Below are 22,814 nucleotides of genomic sequence, written 5' to 3' on the forward strand. Positions count from 1 at the left end.
CAAGTAAGATGGAAAAGGGATCTGAAATAAGCTGAGGGGGTAAAGATTGTATTTCTTTTGGGAAGTGATCCTCCCAATTAGAGGAGATAAGGTATTTATCGATCCTTTAGTGATAGAGGTACCCTCTTGAACCTGACCACATGAAAGAGATGCTAAAATCATTGGCGAAGTCATGACACTCTTTCATATTGGAGTTTGAGGAACTCCCACTCCTTTCATGAGGATACAAAACCAAGTTGATATCCCCCTCAATAACCAATGGGGCCTACCGTTTTTTTCTAATATCAATGAGCTTATTCAAAAAGAGATGCTTGGAAGTGAAAGGAAAAAGGACCTTCACTAAGGGCCATAAACCTGGGTGATTGTCTTTCAAGGTCTTGAATTGGTAGGACACTGAGAAAGAATTACTGGAATGGTCTAGTAATTCCACAGCCAATTTGTTCCGTATGATAAGATTTCCTCTTGCTGTGCTGCAGCCTTTAACGCAATCTATTTACCAGTTTTTGAACCCCATAAGCTATTTGTCAACCAGTGGTTTAGAGATTTGACCTTGGTTTCCCTGAAAACAGATGACGTGCCCTCTCCAATCTTTAAGAAATAATCTAATAATTGCTCTTTTGTTCTTGTCGTTTAGTCAGCTCACATTCCAAGAAATTATTTTTCTCAACTGGGCCTGTTTGGTATTGTTTTTGTTTTCTATTTTCTATTTTCATTTTTGTGCAGAGAAGAAATAGATTATGTAAATGCATTTTTTTGCGTACCTAGTTTTCTATTTCCCTTGTCAGTTTTTGTACTATTGTTTTAATTATATATATTTTTAATTGTTATTTGATTCAAGGGCAAAATTGAGCATTTGTTTTAACCAAGTTTTTGATTTTTTTACTTTTACAAATATTATCCAAATAGGTTATTGATTTTCATTTTTTAGTTTCTGTTCCTGATTTTTAGTTTTTTTTTTTTGGTTTTTGTTTTCATAATTTTTAACTGATAGCAAATGGCCGCTAAGTTCCCAAAAGTCCCGCTGATACTAGCAGATACTATGTCTGAAACTCTTTATATTTTTCATAATTAATAGAGAATTCTAATATTTTCAGCTTCCTATATGCGCCTTTCTTGTAGCTGAGGTCCAGAACCATTATAGAAAAAGGCTCCTCATTAGGGATTATGCCAGCTTTTCCTCCTGAAGCCCATGCAGCGAAGGCTTCTCCATTGGGTGGTTTTTGGACAAGTTAGAAGTTGTAGGGGAAGGATGTAGATGATGAGGGGTAGGGACCAAAACAAAGCTTGGGGGCTTCGCCATTGGTTGGGCCAGCAAGAGGGAAAGGGGTGAAGGATTTGGGCTTAGGAGGAGTTGTGGGGAGGAGGGCCAGCTAGGAGGTAGCTCAAAATTAAAACAAGGAGAGTTGGGAATGATAGGGCCTACTGAAAGGCAAGTACTAGCTTCTATGAAGCAAGCAAAACCATTTGGGTCTAGGAAAAAAAGGCCTAGGAGATTCAAAATTTTTTGATTGCAAGTTGGCTGGTGACTCGCTACGAACAACACTCACCAAGGAGCACGTGTCTCCACTAGTCTTCTCCGATGCCTGCAACTTGGAGATGGAAAAGCTCAGGCAGCTGCTGCAACGAGGGTAGGCATAGGAGGCTGACAGCGTTGGGCAAGAGGGATGACCTGTAAATCTGACTAGTGAGGAAGCTCAATTGATACCTTTGACTTCTCCAAATTGGACCTGGAGTGAGCAGGGGTGGCTGGGGAGATTCTTCTGCCTAGTTCTGACATGGCAATGAAGAGTTTGAATCACTTTTTAGAGCCAAAGTCCTCTGGGAAGGCCACTATCCTCCATCCTCCATCATTCGTCTTTGTTAGGGATAGAAATCTCCCAAATTTGTTCTTGTAGAGTTCGGGTAGAATCCCATTTGTTCTGTTACATCTCTTCCAAGAATAGGGAAGACACCCCTCTTTGCAGCTATCCAAGAAATTCTCGAGCACTGAGAGGAGCCATGTGTCATGGGCCGACTATTTTTACACCTTTGTCAAAGGACCGTGCGGCGCTAGCTAAAGCACTCTTGCTTAACTAGCCAGCCTATTGTTTACCACAATTCATCCACGAAATACTTTCATTATCATTCAATCAAATAACAGCGGAAGCAGTAAGCAATTATGAAAGCAGTGACAAGCAAGCAATAAACATTGAAGCAACACAATTCATTAACAACACCTCCATTAACATTGTGTGTTTAGTGAGGGAGGCAAGTAGGCTAAACACGTTGACAATAACTAATGAGTTTTACAAGATTGATGAACATTCGCCCTCCCTTAAAGAGCTTTATATGCAAAAATCATCCTGGATCTAGGAAACATCAAAGTGAGTGAGGAGTCATACTGCCTTATTTGGCATACAGAGAAACACCTAGTAGAAAATAAACCTACACTAGTATTTACATGATGGAAACCCATCCCAAATGCACAAAACAAGTGGTCATAGGCAAGAATAATGTTTTCAACAAGCTTGGCTCATAACTCTCCCCCACTTATGTGGTCGACGCCCTTGTAGACTTTGACGCTAGGTACACATCAACTTTGTCCACGAACGATTTCATATCTTTCTACAAAAATCCAACTGATTTCTTCATCACCAAGACCTTTCCACTTTACTAAGAACTCCTACTGCTTCTTCCTTGAGGATATGAACTCTCTGTCTTCAAGGATATCTTCAACTTCACGTCTGTCAGGTAGCACTGTCTTCAATTCTACTTTGTTTAACTGACTTCTACTCGGATCATTGGTGTCGGTGTTGAATAGCTTGAGGTAGCTGACGTGAAACATAAGATGTACTTTCATCCAAGTCAGAGGGTCGATTCTGTAAGAGGCCTTCCTGACTTTGGCCAAGATGGGGTCTGATCCTTCATATTTGCGAAGTAGCCTCTTATCTCGTCCTCGTAGTGACCTGATCTACCCACGTCTTCATCCGCTTAGAAGCTTTCTTCAGATAGGCTTGGGCAATCTCTGCATTCTGTCTCCATTCTCTGGTGAAGATGTACGCCCTGAGACTCATTCCTCTGTACGACTCATCCACTGTGTGAGTTAACAATGACTGCTAGCCTATAACAAGCTCAAAAGGGCTCTTGTTGGTTGTTGAGCTCTTTTGGGCGTTGAAATAGAACTAAGCCACATCAAGTAGTTGCACCCAATTCTTCTGGTAGGCATTGACAAAATGGCGCAAGTACTCTTCCAGTAGCCCATTGAATCTCTCCGTTTGTCCGTCTGTTTGTGGATGGTAACTCGAAGAGATTTCAAGTTGTGAATCGAGGATTCTGAAAAGTTTTGTCCTGAAGTTGCCGGTGAATCTTGAGTCTCGATCACTAACAATGTCTTAGGGAACACCCCAATATTTCACAATATTTGTGAAAAACAATTGCGCTGTCTCCTCTGCCGAACAGTACTTTGGTGCGGGTATAAACGTACCATACTTCGAAAACCTGTATATTACCACAAGTATAGACCCCACATCTCCCACTTTGGGGAGGTTGGTGATGAAGTCCAGTGTGACACTTTACCACGGTTTGGATGGTACTGGTAGGGGCTCCAGTAGCCTTGCGATCTTCCTCCGCTCCACCCATTCTTGTTGGCAAGTGAGACAAATTAAGGTATAATCAACCACATTATCCCGCATATGTGGCTAATAATACCTTTGCTTCAGTAATGCCAAAGTGCGCTGCCATCCTGAATGTCCGGCCCACATGGTATCATGACACTCTCTCAACAGTGTCTTCCTCATATCACCAACTTGTGGCACAAAGATCCGACTACCATGGGTCATCGGCAATTCGTCTTCCATTTAGAACTGCCATGCTTTCCCCTCTTCGGTCAGCTTTATTAGGTTTTGCTCAACTGAATCTTTGGCTAAGTTCTCTTTGATGTGCTTTCGCATCGTCATGGTAACAACACTCATAGTCAAGTGTGCTACCATCTGCAAGGCCGCCAGCTCGGCCTTCCTACTCAGTGCGTCTGCGACTTGGTTCAAACGCCCCGCCTTGTGCTCAAAGGAGAAATCAAATTCTGCCAAGAATTCCTGCCATTGGCCCTGCTTGGGTGTCAACTTTGGTTGTGTGAAGAAATGGCTAACTCCCGAGTTATCTCTTTTCACCACAAACCTTGACCCAAGTTAGTAATGCTCCACACGCGAAGACAATGTATCACCGCTAGCATCTCCTTCTCTTGAGCTGTGTACTTCCGCTCTGCTTCACTAAGCTTACGACTCTCGTATGTAACAGTATGTCCCTTCTGTAACAAGACTCCTCCAAGGGCGAAGTCTGATGCATTTGTCTGTACCTCGAAGGGTCTCATGACGTTCGGAAGAGCAAGTATCGGATCTCTCATCATGACATCCTTCAAGTCCTCAAAGGCTCCCTAGCATTTCTCAGTCCAATTCCACCCATGACCATTCTTCAGTAGTTCTGTTATAGGAGCCATTCTCTGCGAATACCCCTCTACAAACTTCCTGTAATAGTTGGCAAGGCCACGAAAGGAACGCAGCTCCTTAACTGTGGTTGGGATCTTCCATTCTTGAATTGCTCTTACCTTCTCCATATCCATCCGGATATAACCTTGCTCAATCACATGACTAAGGAATTTGATGCTCCGCTGAGAAAAAGAGCACTTCTCTTTCTTCACATACAGACTGTTCCCCCTGAACCTATCGAACACCTTCTGTAGATGCTCTTCATGTTCCTCCAAAGTGGAATTGTAGACAACAATATCATATAGGTACACCACGACAAACTTGTTGAAGTACTCACGAAATATCTGGTTCATCAAGGTACAAAATGTCGCAGGCGCATTCGTCAACTCGAATGGCATCACCAAGAATTCATATGCCCTATACCGCATCACACGAGTAGTCTTTGGCTCATCCCCATTAGCAATCCTTACCTAATAGTAGCTTGACCTCAAGTCAAGTTTAGTGAAGTACTTGGCATGATTTAACTGATCCAAAAAATCAGCAATCAACGGAATATGATACTTGTTGTGCACTGTCACCTTGTTGAGCGTGCGGTAGTCTAGCGTGCGGTAGTCTACACACATGCGCATGCTCCCATCATGTTTCTTCTGAAACAACACCGGTGCTCCGAACGGTGCTTTGGAAGGGCGAACATATCCCGCTTCCAATAACTCATCAAGTTGTTTCCTCAACTCTGCTAACTCTGGAGGTGCCATCCGATATGTCCCTTTAGCAGGTGGTTTCACTCCTGACAACAACTCGATCTCATGCTCCACACCACGTCGTGGAGGCAATTTGTGAGGTAGCTTATCCGGCATCACCTCCTTTTACTCATCCAACATCGCTTGGATGGTCGTAGGCACCAGCTCTTGGCCTACTTCATCTACCACTACCGTGGTTAGATATGTTGCTCACCCTTTCTCAACCCCTTTTTGAGTTGCATAGTTGAAAAGAACTTCCCATTCTCTCCTTTCGTTGCAACGACTTGCACCATGTAAGGGTGATTTCCCATCAGACACAGGGAACCAGCAGAAGGGATCAACATTGCCTTCGTCCCCCTGAAGAACTCCATTCCCAAAATGATTGGAAAGTCATCCAATGGCACCGCTGTGAAATTCGCATGACCTTCCCACTGTCCAAGCTTCACAATCACTTGCTTGGCTACTCCAAGAGTAGGCTGGGCTTTAGAATTTACCGCTTTCATGCGTTCTGTATCCTTTTCCAAGGATAAGTTGAGTCTTCATGCTTCCGACTGCGAAACAAAATTATGAGTAGCCCTGGTATCCACCATAGCGCGGGTACTCTTCCCATTGATCCTCAAGTCCACAAACATCAATCTTTTTGCTTGTGTAACTTTCGGTGCTTTTGCCTGCATTTTCAATGAGTTCACCTGCTGCATTGCACCCATCCTCAAGGTATCATCCTCTTCTCCATCGCTTTCCACTATCTGCTCTGCAGTGGAAGCCTGTAAGACATTAAGTGTTGCTTTGTGAGGGCACTTAAAAACTCTATGAGGACCTCGACACAAGTAGCATGAAATTTTACCCTTTCCATCAGGTGTGTTGAACCCTCGAGATGATGAAGCTTCCTTTGAAGTTGATGCTTTACAATCGACTCCCTCACTTTTGGGTTTGCCCTTCTTGAAAGACTTTCCACTGTTTCCCCCTCCGCAAAACTCTTTGGGCGAAGCGGGGTTATCAGCAACATAGTTAGTCAAGCATTCTGCGGCAGCTTGTGCGGTAGACAAATCTTGAACTCTTTGCCTATGAAGCTCAATTCTTGCCCACGGCTTCAACCCCTCAAGAAAATAGAATAGTTTATCCTTTTCTGACATGTCCCGAATATCCAACATCAAAGCAAAAAATGGTTTCACGTATTCCCTGATTGACCTAGTATGCTTGAGGTCTCTTAGCTTTTTCCTAGCATTGTACTCAACATTTTCAGGAAAGAATTGGGCATTGAGCTCTCTCTTCAAGTCTGCCCAATTATCCACTACACAACATCCATTTTCAATTTCATTGTACTTGGTACGCCACCACAGTTTGGCATCGCCAACCAAGTACATGGTCGCAGTATCCACTTTCACCTGTTCTGAGGCCGTCCTCATACCACGAAAATACTGTTCCATATCAAACAAGAAGTTCTCAAACTCCTTGGCATTATGGGCATCCCCCATACGTCCTGAGTTCTGGTACCTTGGTCTTGCCAAACCCTGGAGTGTTAAGAGTTTCCCATAGCAAGAACCATCAGATTCATCTTTGCATCCATATCAACTATTTGAGATAGCAAAGTTTCCCTAGTATATGAAAGTCCTCTGACATTTCACCTATCAAACTTGCTTGATTATTTTGTGATTCCATCACTTCATCAACAAGTTCCCTCATTCACCTTATATTTACATTTCCTTTTTTCTTTCCAATTCTTCTAGTGTGCCAACTATTTTCACACCTTTGTGAAAGGACCGTGCGGCGCTAGCTAAAGCACTCATGCTTAACAAGCCAACCTATCGTTTACCACAATTCATCCACGAAACACTTTCATTATCATTCAATCATATGACAGCGGAAGCAGTAAGCAATTATGAAAGTAGTGGCAAGCAAGTAGTAAACCTTGAAGTAACGCAATTCATTAACACTACCTCCGTTAACATTTTGTGTTTAGTGAGGGAGGCAAGTAGGCTAAACACGTTGACAATAGCTAGTGAGTTTTACAAGATTGATGAACACTCACCCTCCCCTAAAGGGCTTTATATGCAAATATCATCCTGACACTAGGAAACATCAAAGTGACCGAGGAGTCATACTGCCTTATTTGGCATACAGAGAAACAACTATTAGAAAATAAACCTACACTAGTATTTACATGATGGAAACTCATCCCAAACGCACGAGACAAGCAGTCACAGGGAAGCATAATGCTCTGAACAAGCTTGGCTTGTGATGCAACTTCCCCTTCTCTAGGTAGATGGAAGTTCTTCTTCCTTTTCGACTCTCAATAATCCAGAGGAGATTAACTATATCCCCTTTGATCACAAAGCCTTATGACTTCCGCTCGGTGAATACAGTGGTTCTCCCATCTCTTATGGCGGCATCATTGATCACGACGGTGATGGCTGCCCTCTAACAGGAGGTGTTCAACAGGAGGTGAGAGATGAACACCAGCAAAATTTTGTTATAGTTAGTAGTGGGTATAAACACTGTTCTTGTAAGTTATTTGGACACTATTTGATTGACTCAGATTTCCAGAAAACTGTTTCATTATCCCTTTCATGCAGCTGTCTCCCTCTTCCCCTTCTTCTTCCTCCTCCTTTCTTTTTCTTCCATCTTCTTCCCTCCTCCTTCTGCTCTCTCTTTCTCTCTGCTTATACTATGTTTGTCCTGTTCAATGCCGTCTCTGCCTCTCTTCTCCTTCTTCCTTCTTCTTCACCCTCCTTTCCTTTTCTTTCTGTTCTATTCTGTTCCCTCTGCTGCCTGCAGCCTATTTTCCTTCTTTTCTTCTCTATTCTTTTTCTCCTCCTCTTATTTTTTCTACCTCTCTTCTGTAATTCTTTCAATTCTCTCTCCATTTCTGATATTCAGTTACTGTCCTACGTCACCTCAGTGTACAACATTTTAACTATTTTTCTTTTAGTTATAGCAGACAATCACTTTTTCTGAGAGATCAGTTAATCGCCTTCTGCATTGGCCATTACTGTTATAATTTTTATGTCATGCTTAGAAGGCTCTTATAACATGATATGTTTAGGTGAAAATTATATTGGGTAATTTCCTTCTCTTTCTTCCCTTATTTGGCCAAAATGCATATTATAGGCTTATAGCCAGTTGATTGTTCTGCCTCTTTTTTAAAGGGTTTTTTGGAATAATTTAGTTTGTACCTCAATCTTTATTACCCTTGCAGATATTTTTCATCTGATAGACTGTGGTCTCTATGTTTTTTAGGTGAAGCAGCTTCATGTTCCACTTGCAACTGTGGGCCCAGATGAGCCACATGCAGCGAGCACAACCTGGCCAGATGGTATTTTAGAGAAACAAGGTTCAGGTTTATTGGATCTTGAAGTAGAAAGCACAGAGTTGGAGGGGTTTTTAGGTTCCAAACTTCTGTCACATCCAAAGCTATATCGAGGACAACTGAAAAATGGGCTCCGTTATCTCATTTTACCTAATAAAGTTCCACAAAACAGGTACGGGTAATCCATTGCTACGTGTTCTTTGCTTTGAAAGGCAAGGATGTTTGATGACAATGAAACAAATTTACTGATATACCTAAAAATATACACACTTTTGTTACCCTTCTCCAATAGATAATGTTGCACAAGAGAAATGGTAAAATTCTTTAAAATATTCTATTGTATGATATATGGCACATAAATAAATTATCAATGTATGTTGGAACAATTGGTACAGATATTCTGACTATTAAATTTAATAAAGATAAATTTGCTTACATGAGTTTCATTTATTTATTTTTAATTTTAAACGTAAGTTGAGGCATGTGCAAACTAATAAACATGGGAAACAATATTACAACTTTTTGGTTGAGCTTACGATGCACAAACAAAAGAAAGAAGAGAGAAAGTGTTGAATCAACTGCGCGACTGGGTATCCAGAAATCAAGAATAGTGTACAGCCCAGTAAACCAACTTGTAAGAGTTGTAAGCCATCTGTCCTCAAGGATCATGAGAAAAAGAGTTGCTCCTTCAAAATTTCTAGCATTTTTCTCTCTCCATGCTATGCGGAAAATAATGAGTGGGATCAAGGGCTAAGAAATTTTTTTTTTTTTCATTTTATGCCATTCCTTGCCCATATTTCGTTTCCCACTGTTTCAGCAGTCCCAGTGCTGCCCTAGTTGGTGAAGTAGCCAGATTCCAAAAAATAATGGTCCAGTGGCAGTGAAGCAGTAAATGGTCCATAGGTTCAGCATCTTCTTTGCATTGTTGACCTTGTCCAAAGTGAAACCCCTTTTCTGATGGTTATGAAGAGCTAGGATCTCCCCCAAGGTTACCTTCTAGGAAATCAACTTTGGTTGGCATGAAAGTTCTTCAAATAGCTTTGTAGAGGAAATTAAAACCTGGCTTCAGATGGACTGTCCTTGTATAAGGAACTGACCATAAAGAAGCTGTTTTGTTGAGTTTCCATATTGGCACATTTAGACTGCTCCATCTGGGGATCTTTCTATATATGCAGCCGTCAAAATTAGTGAAAGAATCAAGCTCCCTATCGTGGGCATTCCTCAAGTAGCGGATTTTCTGAACTATCCCATTTTTGCAGTTGTCAACATACATGTCCTCAGGAGCATCTTTGTTGCAGGCTAGATTGAAAATAGCAGGAAATGGGAAAAGTAAGGGGATGAACCATGCAAGATGTGATGCCTAAAGAAGATGTCCCCATTTTTTACCCACTTTCAAACACATAACCCATATAATTGATTGGGCGCTTAGTATTCTTGCTCATTGTGATCAAGGATGTACTTGAAGGCAATAATCTTTCTCCATTATAATTCTCTCCTGTTTATGAATCTCCAAAGCCATTTACCAAGGAGGGTCTTATTGAAAAGCCCGAGAGATTCGAGGCCCAAGTCACCTCTAGGAGTTGATTGCCAAACAACTTCCCATATAACTGATTGCAATTTGAAAATAGGAAAAGAAAAAACAAAACAAAAAACCAAGCCTTAAGTCCTGCTAGGTGGAGTTGGTTACATGAATCCTTTTATGCTAATTTACATGATCTTGAGCAAATAATTAGTTTGGATTTATATCATAGAGATCTAACAAGTTTTCCATTGGCTGTCAACTACTCAATGCAACCACCCTCCTTGAGAAAAGAATTAGGGCATTGATTGCATGATTGTATCATAGTCGGAATTAAGTGGAATTTGAAAAAAATTCCCTATATTTCCTCAAATAATCTTTCTTTTTTTTTATTATTATTTTAAAATGGACGTTTCCTGTTTTCGGCTAAGAGCAAGGAATGGGGAAGTGGGACATGAGGCAAATTGGGAAGTTGGTGAGAGTGCTTTATATGGGAGTGAGTCTTCCACCTTTAAAGAGAGTGTTTTGCTTCCAACCAGCCAACTTCTTTTCATATATTTCAATAATAGGTTTCTAGGTGAAGAGCAAGGAATGGTTTGAAAATCGGTTTGGATTAGATAACCGAATGGAACTATCTGTTAACTGGACCATTGGTTAACCAAAGGGTTTGGATTGGTTTCGGTTTACAAAAACACTGAATCAAAAACTTTGGTTCGATTTCTAGAGGTTTGGTTAAGATAATCAGACCATGAACACCCCTAGCCACAAGGATAGCATCCCCTATCTGCCTGCGCTCCCATAAACGCACTTTGGGTACTAGATATAGTGTTAGCAAGCACATCATTGAACTTATTAGCTAAAGCCTATTAATTATCTTGTACACACTAGAAACAAGACTAATAGGTCTAAAGTCCTCAACCTTAAAATATCTAGATTTTTTAGGTCCAAGGCTATAAAGGAGTTAATGCTTTTGGTCAAAGTCTCATTCCCAAAGAATTTAGTAAAAAATTTCAACAAGTCACTCTTAACAACCTCACAACAATCTTGGAAAAAAGGCATTGTTGAAGCCATCTGGACATGGGGCCTTATCCCTTTTCATCCCAAAAGCCACCCTTCTGGCTTCCTCCTCAAATGATCTCTTAACCAACTTTTTTGATCACTAGTAGTGGGGGTTCCAATCCAGCCCCTCTAACATTGGTCTATGGTTGTTGTCCTTCGAATACAAGTTCTGAAAGAAATTAGTAAAAATGGAAGTGATCTGATGAAGGTTATTAGATACTCCCCCATTATCATCCTTTAAATACAAATTCTGAAAGAAATTAGTAATAATGGAAGTGATTTGATGAAGGTCAATTGATACTCTCCCAACCTCATTTCTAACTCCCTAGTCAAATTCTTACTCCTCTTACCATTGGCTAGCCGATGAAAAAAAGGAGTTACAATCACCATCTTTTACCTATTTAAATTTGGTCGTTAGTCTCCAACTCCTCAATTTCTGGAATATAACATCTTCGAACTTATAGTTCAAGGAAACTCTCCTACTCTCTCCTTGCTAACTGAAAGACTAACCTCCTCCTCCTTCTTATTCAAGGATTCCAACTCAACCATAAGTCTTGACTTTGTAATTCTACCATCCCCAAACTCCTCCTTGTTCCAAACTTTTAGCTTCTCCTTCAAACATATCAATTTTCTCATAAATCTAAAACTTCTCCACCTCCTATCCATTTCCTCTTCCCACAACTCCTTAACCAAAGATTTGAAAGTCGCATTATCCAGCCACATATTTTCGAACCTAAAAGGAGTAGGTCCCTATGCCACCATATTCGATTTAACAAAATAGGGAAGTGAGTAAGGTCCCTAGGGAGAGTACTATGAGTAAGGTTTGGAAACTCGTCTTCCCATTAAACCTCTGACATTCTAACTATCCTTCCTCATAATTTGACATGTTTCCTCCCTTTTCTGCCCTCGTAATTTATTGACAAGACCAAGTTTTTAAGCATCTTTTGAACTTTATTTTTCCTCGCTTCATATGTCTTAGGGTTCAAACTCACCCTCACCGAATTCCCATTAGGGTTGAGTAATTCCAAGCCTAGGTCTGCAAAGAGTTTTGTTGGTCTATGTTGTTTCTCTCACTGCCCTCAAAGCTTAAGCCATTCCTATGGCATATAGTTTCTAAAGAAAGAATATGTTGATTAGGAAGAGGAAGAATTCCTTTATTGATGAGAGATGTACCAGGAACCTCCATGAGAAAATCACCCTTCCCAGACTCCCCCCCCCCCCCCCCCCCCCCCCAAAAAAAAAAACTTGCACACACAAAACAGAAAAAGGAGGAGTAACTGGATACTAGTATGAGAGATATTGAGCCCAAGCCTAGGGTCGTAAGAAAAATGCCCCTCATGATTTAAAGCTGACACATGATCAATATTATGATCGTAAAACTTCTAACTGCTTGAGCATTCCCAAGATCTGGCCGAAGACAATCTTTGCTTGATTCTTTTGAGATAAATGTTTCTGAACCATCACTTTCACATTGCTTTTTCCCCTCAAACTCCCTGTTATTGCCTTCAATGAGCTGTTTTAAAACCTCCTTGTTTGCATATTCAAAGTCTGCTCTCATGTGATCAACTAATAATTCCTTTTCAGATTCGGCAATGCTGCCCAATTCTTCTTCCGAGTCATAAGACAAATCATCTTCAACTTCCCCCTTTTGTCCCATTGTATCTTCTTTCTCGACACCAATAATAAAGGAGAGAACTGGTTGCTATTTTCAGTTTGGTCCCTGCTGTTTTCAATCTTATCCGTGCTGGCTGTGAGGAACTCTACTTCATTGCAAGCGCCCTTGTTGGCCATTGCCAGCCATAATGAACTCTGCCCAACCGAATTACCTGAGTTTGCAGATTCTGTACTGGCTCTTCCCACCTCAGCTGCAGGCCCAACATGCTGAATTTCTTGAGTTGAAGTCTTATCAGCACCCTTAATTGGGCCCGTGCTCTGTTTTTTGATAACATAAATTGTCTTTAGTTTTTTAATCCCATTTAAATTGGGTCTTTGTGTGGCTGGTCCAACCTTATCCATATGGGATTGTTTACACTCACTTTTCCACCACATTCTTGTAAGGAAAAGAACCTTCTCTACTCCCGAGACTTCAAATGATTGCCTTTTCTGATTCATTCCCTACCGTTGGGACTTCTTGGGCTACATCGGCAAAGGAGATATTTGGTGTGGTTCTCTGGAAAACACTTCTTCTGTCTGCAATTTCCTCTTACCTAACATTTGATGAGCCACAATTGACACATCTCCAGCTGCCAATGTTAATTTTGCTAGGTCTGGTCACGAGCTATGAGAATTCTAGCAATGCAGCTAGCAAGGTCCTCCACGTGCTTTTATGTACTCCTTCAGGGATGTGCACTGCATTGATTTTTCCTTTATTTTCCTTCCTCCAACAAATGTATCTAACTCTTACCATTTTTTAAAATCTTGAGACTAACTCTACTACCTACTTTTGCTGAGGATAATTCTCCTTTGGCCTCCTTCGTCTTTTAAAATCTTGAGACTAACTATACTACCTACTTTTGCTGAGGATAATTCTCCTTTGGCCTCCTCTGGTCCCTTTGATAGCTTCACAGATCATCACTGTCAGTTTTGTAGCTCATACAAGCTCTTCTTTTTCCATCTCAATAAAGGAAACATATTTCCCTACAAATTCCGTGATATGTTATGTTGAGGAGGCCAAAATAACTAAAGAGACCACCTTCCTTTCAATTTTGAAAGTTGCACAACCTCCTGTCTTTACTGCCATAATGAGCCAGGTGACCAGGGTTCAGTTACTGAGAGAATATTGGGAGGTTATTCTAGAAAGGTGAAGGTGATCTGGATAGGAAGAGACCTGTGATATAGGTTACAGGTGCTGTGGGGGTCTTTGGAAGTACAAAGGTGAGAAGAGCAAAGGTTAAGATTCTTAAATGGGCGAGTGAGGTTGTTTTGATGGTAATCGAGGGTTCATAGAGGTTCAAGATATGGTGGGTGGTGAGGTTTTGATGATTATCAAGGGTTACTAGAGTGCTTGATATCGCACAATGGTTGCCTCTGTATTCAGGGTTCAGAACTTGTAAGCGTAGTTGTTTTTGAGGGTTTCAAAGGTGCTTGGCGAACAAAGGAAGATGATGAAGTTCTGTAGATTGTTGAGGAGTTTCTAGGTTTCACGATTGTTCAAACCAGTTTCAGGTTGATGAGGAAAGTAAGTGCAAGACTGAACAAGTTGTTTTTGGAGGATGGCTGAATTTGAGGGAAGGATTTAGAAGAGAGGGGTTGGGGAGAGAGGAGATGGGGAGGTCGTGATGTTCACTTTATCACAGAGAAGCTCGATGGGAAGAGTTGCCATGTTCGCGTAGTCACCATCGTGGGCTGTATCAGTGTATGTGTGCTTTGTTTATTTTTGTTGGTTTGGGAGAGGATCTACTATTTGGCTTCTCATTTGTGTGTGGGTAATTGGAACTTCAAGGGGGTATGCTTTTCAGATATTTTGTGCGATTGGCATTCCTTGTTGACTTGTTAGGGTATGCTGATTATTTTGGGTAGTTTTTAGTGCTTTTTGGTTTTCATTTTTCACTTTATCTGGGGTAACCTAGAGTTTGGAAAGGATGTCTTATTCCCCTGTTAGTACATTCTTAATCTATCAATGAATTTCTTTTGTTACAAAAAAAATATTTTTCTAGAAAATTATATTTTAAGTTTTACTATTCAAAATAACAATGGGTCAATCACTACGTATAAAAATTTAGGCCATTAGGGGTTAGGGAATTTAGGCCCATTAAGGAAAATAATACTAAATAGGTAGTAGTTTCATTGTATTTAATACCTAATACTTGCATATTATTTTGTATTTTCTAACAATTTTATGTTATATAAAATTATTTTTTTAACAATTTTCATTTTAAATTATAATATTCAAAAAATCAGTAACTAAACATAGCGATCTAGGCCTATGAAGCAAATTAGTTAGTTAATCTAAAGCTTGGCAAATTAGCAATTAAAAGCGTAACTGTGTAAGTAACTAAGTACTAAGTGGTAAGTGGAAATAGTTGAGCTATAAGCATGGCATAAACTGAAGCTATAAGTAGTTAATTGGTTAATTAAGCCCTCAAGCTATGAGCATTGTTTAAGCTTAGGCTATAAGCAGCAAATTAATTAGTTAAGCAGTTAAGATAATAAGCTGCTTAACTTGCTTTAGCCAAAAAAAATGAAAAAAAGAAGGGGATGGGATAAATTACACTTGCTGGTAGTGGGCAAGCCCACAAACTGGAAGTTGGGACTCAGGAACTCTAGAACCTGAGGCGCCTCCTACTCCCGAACTCTCTTCAAAGCTCGAAGCCTCAAACCCTCTTTGGATCTACCCAAATCCCAAATTTATAGCTTGATTTCTTACTCATATCTACCCTTATCACTTCCAAATGACAACAAATTTCTTCCCAAATGGATTAAATTTCAGATAGAGGGAAAAGGAAGCTGTAGATCACCTTTAGATGGTGATTGCAAACACAAATTTCTGTTTGGCAGCTATAGATTAATCTATGCTGGACGACCTTGGGGAGAGTGAAATGCAGCAGAACTCAGAAAAATCAGGAACAGACAAGGTATTTTTCGGTAGATAGGGCTGTTGGCAGGGAACAATGGTGCAAATGGTGTAATGGAGCGTAATGACAATTACAGCCCATAACAGAAGCATAATGCCTGTTACGGAAGCTTAACAGCCATTATGGCCATGATTTTTTTTGTGGTTCAAATCAGTATTGGGGCCTTGACATTCCATTTTATAATGGCTGTTTTGCTACATAAGGGTTGCTATTAATACCATGCCATATTTTCAATCTGCGATGCATTTTGGCAGGGTTTGAGGCTGTCTCGGGCTTGAAAGTAAATCTTGGAAAAAGTGAAGTTATTCTGATTGGTGATGGACCAGGAGGGCCTTTCCTTGCTGGTCTTTTGGGTTGTAGAATCGGAACTTCCCCTATAAACTTGGGCTCCCTCTTGGTGCTAAATTCTAACATAAAGGAGTGTGGGACCCCATTGTTGAAAAGTTCGAAAGCTGGCAGGATGATAAGGAACTTTTTGTTAGAAGGTGGTAGACTCACTCTTATTAGAAGCACCTTGACAAACCTTCCCATCTATTTCATGTCCCTCCTTCTACCACCGGCTTTTGTTTTCAAGAGGCTTGAGGGAACTCAATGGAGGTTCCTTTGGGGGAGCTTCGGGGCGGAATTCAAATTCAACCTTGTCAAATGTGGCATAATGAAGCAACTTATTTGTTGAGGAGATTTGGGGTTGAAATCCCTCCACACTTTCAACAAAGCCCTTCTTGGGAAAAGTTTGTGGAGGTTCATGATAGAGAAAGATTACCTTTGGTGAGAAATCATTGCTTTGAAATATGGGCTAGAGCATAATGATTGGAACTCTCAGGCTGGTATAAGACAATATGGTATAGGGATGTGGAAATTCATCAGGAAAGGGTGGAATGAATTCTTTCCTTTTATTAGATTCCAAGTAAAGATTGGGGACAACATTTACTTTTGGCATGATGTGTGGAGAGACCAGGAGGCTCTTAGCCTCTTATTTCCAGCCATTTACAACATGTCCTGTGACGAAGATGCCCTCATGAGTCACCACCTTCAAACTTCAGATCAGTGGGTCTTCTGGAACTTCCCCGTCTTTAGAAATGTGGCAAATTGGGAATTTTATCAGTTCACCAATTTTACAGCAATCTCTACAACTTCTGGCCCCAGTAAACTTCCAATAGCCCTGTTTGGACCTTAGATAAGAATGGGGTCTTTACTGGAAACTCTTTTCTTTTGGAGTCAAACAGCAGGAGTTCCCCTTGGACTTGGACTTGCATCTAGAAGACAGCTGCCCCTACGAAGGTTGCTTTTTTATTTTTTGCTTGGGAGGCAACGCATGGAAATATCTCGACTTGGGATAAGTTGTAGAGAAGGTGGCTGACTGTCACTAACAGGTGCTGCCTTTGCATGGTGGATGCAGAATCAGCTGAGAACATCTTCCTTTTCTGCCATGGACCAGGAGCCTTTGGAATATTGTTCTGGCCTTGATTGGGCAATGATGGGTTACTGCCAGCTCTGTGGGAGGGGAGCTCTGAGCCTGGAGAGGGATTTAGGTAACCAAGGAGAAAAAGTCTTTATCTCTCATCCCTCTTGCAATTTTTTGGTGCGCCTGAAAAGTAAGGAATGGGAGAATGTCTAAAAGTTCGATCACACCGCATCAGATTAGCAAAGAGCGGTGGATTACTGTGGTTTCCAGCTGTCATAGTAGGCTTCTAGTGAATGGGTACAATGTAATTCTTGATTTTTGCTACACCCTAAAGGGTGGTTAGCTATCTGAACTGTGGTTGGTATACTCTTGATGCCCTTTTTAATAAATTTCCTTTACTGATCAAAAACAAAAATAGACTTGCAAGTATATGTATGTGTGTATTCCTGTTGTTCATTTTGGGAGCAATGAGAGGGGGGAAGGAATTACTTTTTGTTTAGGGGGTGGAGGGGTGAGGTTCGGGGTTTGTGGTAAAAGAAATTGAAAATAGTTGGTTTCTGTCATGAGATACTGTATCAGTATAATCAACATAGATTGGTACACATACAAGTCTGACCTTGTACTCATTTCTTTATGATTTTAACACTGCCAGTAAAGTTAATTGTCAATTGTGGAAAATGATGTACATGGATATGAACATGCCACCAGATTAACACTTTGAATATGATATAAATACAGCCTAGTTTTGTATGAACAGATTTTGTTGTTCAGGCATGACTTATGAGTCCAGGCTTCAGATGCATTATCATCTTTTTAACCCACTATAGTGTCCAATTATACTTTCAAGATGAAATTAATTTGGAATATATAAGACAGGTTATAGTTGGTATTCAATGGAGAAAACAAACCATTTACTTTTCTTTCTGGCACTTGTTTTCCAACTAAGGATCATCTGAATTCTGAACTGATGATTTGCACTTCTGATATCATGCAGCTACTTCCCTTGGAGTTTATCATGATTCTAGATTGCTTAGAGCCAAGACACTCAAAATCAAAAGGGATGCACCACGTATTTTTTTTGAAAAAGTTTGCCTTTTTATTATAGTTCCTGTTTTATAAAATAAAAAAGTTAAAAAAAAAAATGGAAGCCCTACTCAACCTACTTGCCGTTGCTATTAGGGCAACCAGACTACCTGAGCAGCTTATTCAGAAAAGGTATGGGGTCAAAAATATGGAAAATTCAGAGATATTCCATAGCGACCTGCTATTTTCTCTAGAATTTAGTTGTTCTGGAAGGTTATGCTATTTTTCCTCCTTCGTCAAGTTCATCTATACTATTAGAGAAAGGTTACCTCTTTTGGTATTCTCTTTTTCCTTTTCAAACCTGTGAAATATGTAGACGTCTTTATATATCATGTAGAACAAAATGACCTGAATCATAATTGTAAAACTTAGAATAAAACTACTAAAACATCTTTCCAACAACTCACATTCCATGTTTCACAGCTTCTGCTCTTTGTCAATTTCATTGTGGGAATTGCTTGTAAACTACATCCAGTGTATAAGGAAATCTCTTTATAAATCTTTACAGCCTGTCTACATTTTAAATGAGCAATTTGGTTCTTGTTAATGTTATAGTTCTTGTTTTGTGTGTCATATCAAGCACGACTCTCTCTATACACACACGCACAATATTTACTGTGAATGGAGTGGTATTGTAGGATTTGGCATTTTTGATTTGAGTGCTCTTTATACCTTTGCTAGGATGGTGGGTTGTGGCGTTTTGAGTTAGCCCATTACTCACTAGGTGTTTCTTTATGTGGCAACCCCACTGAATCTTCTTTTCGGGATCTACTTTATGAGAAAGTTGCTCAGAGACTGAATGGGTGGAAATGGTCTTTCTTAACTCAGAATCAGGGGTTCTATTTCATGGTGGTATTTGTCCCTTTTTATGATTCTTGTGGAGGTGGCATGGAGATTAGATAAATCAGTGAGGGATTCCTTGTGATTGAGAGTTGGGATAAATCAATGAGGGATTCCTTGTGATTGAGAGTTGGGAGTTGGCGAGAGGTTAGAGATAATTTTGTAGGGTGGGCTATGAGCAGATCTGTAGATCTAAGAGGGAGCTAGGTTCTTATCTGGGTAATTTGGTGTCAGAAAACATTTCTTTAATGGGGAAGTGGTTATGGTGTTTTCCTTTAGAAGCGAACTCTTTTTGGCTGGCAGTTTGTAGTAAATTTGGATTTCAATTCTATGGGTGGGATGCTGAAGTTGGAGGTTTGGAGCTAACATTAGTCTTGGAAATTTGTATCATAGATTTATCATATTTTCTCCCCTAATGTTCAATATAATTTGGTAATAGGGAGAGAGTTTGTTTTGAGAATATTATTGGATTGGGGAGGCTCATGTGGCTCTGGTTATCAACTCTTCATGATACTCTTATTTCTGATTTCCTCTCTTTGCTTGAGGGTGTATATTTCCCAGATTTTCGATTTGTGAGGAATCTTAACGAGATGGAGAAGAACGATCATGCCCTTTTGTTGAATGTGCTTGCTTCTTTTCATATTCATCTGGGCAGATTTGGAGAATTTGGAATCTATATTTTTTTTTTCTCATTCGGTTCATGCTCGTATACTAATCCTTTTTCCCTATATTTTTTCATTTGGAAAGCTAGAGTTCCTTCAAAGATAAAAGACTTTTACTTGGACTGTGATCGTTAATAAAACCAATGCTAATGACTTTTTTCATAAAGGAAGACCAAATAAGGCCTTGTCACTGGATGTTTGTGTCCTTTGCTTTACAAGTGGGGAAATTTGTTCTCATCTGCTCTTGTATGGTCCTTTTACTTGGATTCTGTGGAACTTTTTGTTTGGAATTTTTGGTGAGAATCATGTTTGTCCCTCATCTTTGGGGAATATTTGCTTTTATTTTTAGAGGTTTTGGAAGGGGGAAGGAGAGGAAAGCTTTGTGGCAGTAGCACTGCTTTTTGCCATCATTTGGTGTATTTTGATTGGAGAGAAATGCTGGATTTTTTAGGGTGCTGCTACTTCTCATTTGATTAGGAACAGTGTGTTTTTTTGTGCGCCCCTTTGCTGCTGTGTGAGTTTTGCCTTTTGTTGTTGGAGGATACCTTGTTCATTGGATATTTTTCTTTCTTTTGTTATGGTTCTTTGCTTTTGAATCTTTAGCATTATTCTTTGTTTATCAAAAAAAATGTTTACTAGCAACAGTTCTAGGATTTCGTCAATAGTTCAAACTAGCCCTCGAAGTAAAAATAGCTTTAGGCCTTGTCCACTTGCATATGATTGGATGTGATCTCTCTCTCCTTGTCGTGTACATTAATTTTAGTCTTCCATCATAAGAGCTTAAGAAATGCCTTATAGCACTTGGGCAAACATTGTTTGTGAGGATAATATAATTAGTATTGCCCTTGAGACCTGACCTAGGTGGTTAAGGGTTGGGTTGGGATAAGAAGATCCATGGTTAAAATGTTACTGAAAGGATTAAAAAAGAAAAGAAAAGAAAAGAAAATCTACTACATATTCTGATAATTGCTAAAGTTGGTTTTTCCCTGTTGTTTGGACTTTGTTTGAACTGGTTTCTCGTTAGTCAGCATTACTCTTTACAGTCTTAAAGACTCTTTTATTATTGTATGAAGTTTCTAATTATTTTTTGAAGCTCCCTATTAATGAAATTTAGATTGCGTTATTTATTTTATTCACACAAATTTGAATAGTTCTTTATTAGATCCACCAGAAAAGGATATGAGTCTCTCTCTCTCTCTCTCTCTCTTTCTTAATGAGTATGCTATGTTATTCAATTTTAGGTTTGAAGCACACATGGAAGTTCATGTGGGATCCATTGATGAGGAGGATGATGAGCAAGGAATTGCACATATGATTGAACACGTAGCATTTCTTGGAAGTAAGAAGCGTGAGCGGCTTCTTGGTACAGGGGCCCGTTCTAATGCTTATACAGATTTCCACCATACGGTTTTCCACATTCATTCACCCACTAGGACAAAGGTTTGATATTTTTTATTTTTTCAGCTCCCTGTTTATAGATGCTGTGCTGTGGCTTGTTTGGTTTGTTTGTTTACCTCGTCTATTCGTTTTGTATGTCTAGATTTTTATTGTTTCTTTATTTTCTCTACATTTTTTGGTTGCATTTTTTTAGCACTTTTTAAAATCCAAATATCCTTCTGCAAATAAAATCTTAAACTAATCATAAGAATGACCTGTTCCCATTTTTATGCTGGGGCAGCCTATGATACAAACCCAGTTTTCAATTATTATATATTCTGTTTGTGTGTTTTTTTTTGTTTTAGTTTCTTAGTTAGGTTTTTCTCTGTTACATTTTTCATGAGGTTTGCTTTTCCTCTTTTAGGTTTGTAATCTCTTTTCCTATCTTAATACTCCTTTTTTTTTAATAAAAAAATTATCATATATTCTATTGTACTATTTTTTTTATTCAATAGGGATGATTCCCTTCTCTTAGTGGACCCAGCTTCGAGACCATGAGCATGGCAAAATCCATTTTGACCTCCATCCAAAGTATCTCCCAAATCTCATGCAGCAGCAATCGTCTCCTTGTGCTGGTTTCTGGATCAAAAGTGAACCCTTGTCCTATACCTTTTTGAGCACTTCACATAGGATCTACTATTATTCCCTTCCCAAGTAGCAGACTCCCTCCTTGCATCGACAACTTTCCTTCCATCTTCTTATCGCCCCCATCTACTTCGACAACCTAAATCTCGACCTAAACCTCGCTCACCATTGGAAAATGCAAATCACCAGAATCCTTACTTGCATCGACGGCTTCCCCCATCTTCTTACAGCCTCTGTCTACCTGAATCTCAACAAAAATCTTGCAAATCTTGCACTGTACCCTTATCAGTATCAACTAGTTCTTGCCCTGTAACCTAGTGATGTATGACAGTTTGCGAATTCTGAGATATAGAGAGAGAATTGATAGAATTTGAAAACAGAAGAAGAGAAGCAGCAGCAGCACCACCAGGAAGACAGAACAGACAGAGAAGAGAAGCAGAATTAGAAGAGAGAAGAACACATATGAGAGAGGAAGAAGAAGAAGGTAGGAACCTGCAGGAGAGAGAGACAGAGAGGGAAACTGCTGTAGTCTGAATTCAAATCAATAACTGTACAATTATACAACTACTAATACTAATACTAATACTAATACATATTTACATAAAAACCCCAATAAACAAGGAATTAAAAAATAACCCGTAAGTACTTAAATACACAAAATAAACCTAAAATAATCAAACTTATAAAACAACCATAAATATCCCAACGTAAAACAAAAAGTACTAGCTACTAAATAAACATCTAAAATTTTCCATTCATGGTTCTTCATCACCTAGCATCCCTTGTAAAGTTGTAATCACATTCTGGCCCTTTGAAACACAAAGCGTCTTGCTCACACTCGAAGCAGTCATGGATGAATATGCAACCGTGAAAAGTGAGAGGAAGGTGATTACCATCAGCTGGCTGGATGCTTTGACCTATTGCATCACAGAATTTGCAGGAAAATTTGTTTCCTACATTCTGTTGGTGAAGGAAGAGCTCGTGTGGGTGCTGAAGCTGACAGGGGTGCTATGTGCTGCCAATGAAGGGGATATAGCAAACTGCCGTGGAGTCATTTATTGAAAGGCAGACAACAGTGTGGCAATGGATGTTCTTTAAAATGGCATAAGCAGGTTCATTCGCTTGAAGAAGGGCAATAGCATG

At 39.8% G+C, this 22,814-nt stretch overlaps 1 protein-coding gene across 5 annotated transcripts in view; it reads left to right on the forward strand.

Moving 5' to 3' along the window:
* The window catches only part of LOC131162992 (stromal processing peptidase, chloroplastic), a 94,923-nt gene that overhangs the window by 17,749 nt on the left and 54,360 nt on the right, over nucleotides 1–22,814 (forward strand). For all 5 annotated transcript variants that reach the window (XR_009138893.1, XR_009138890.1, XR_009138891.1 and 2 more), the window contains exons 3-4: nucleotides 8,438–8,679; nucleotides 20,891–21,089. Coding sequence is in view for 1 of the 5 variants with exons in the window: in XM_058119653.1 (XP_057975636.1) it covers nucleotides 8,438–8,679; nucleotides 20,891–21,089 (441 nt within the window). In the remaining 4 variants the exon portion in view is untranslated. The remainder of the gene's footprint in view (nucleotides 1–8,437; nucleotides 8,680–20,890; nucleotides 21,090–22,814) is intronic.

The sequence above is a fragment of the Malania oleifera genome, chromosome 8 (genome assembly GCF_029873635.1).
Source record: "Malania oleifera isolate guangnan ecotype guangnan chromosome 8, ASM2987363v1, whole genome shotgun sequence".
NCBI classification, from domain to species: domain Eukaryota; kingdom Viridiplantae; phylum Streptophyta; class Magnoliopsida; order Santalales; family Ximeniaceae; genus Malania; species Malania oleifera.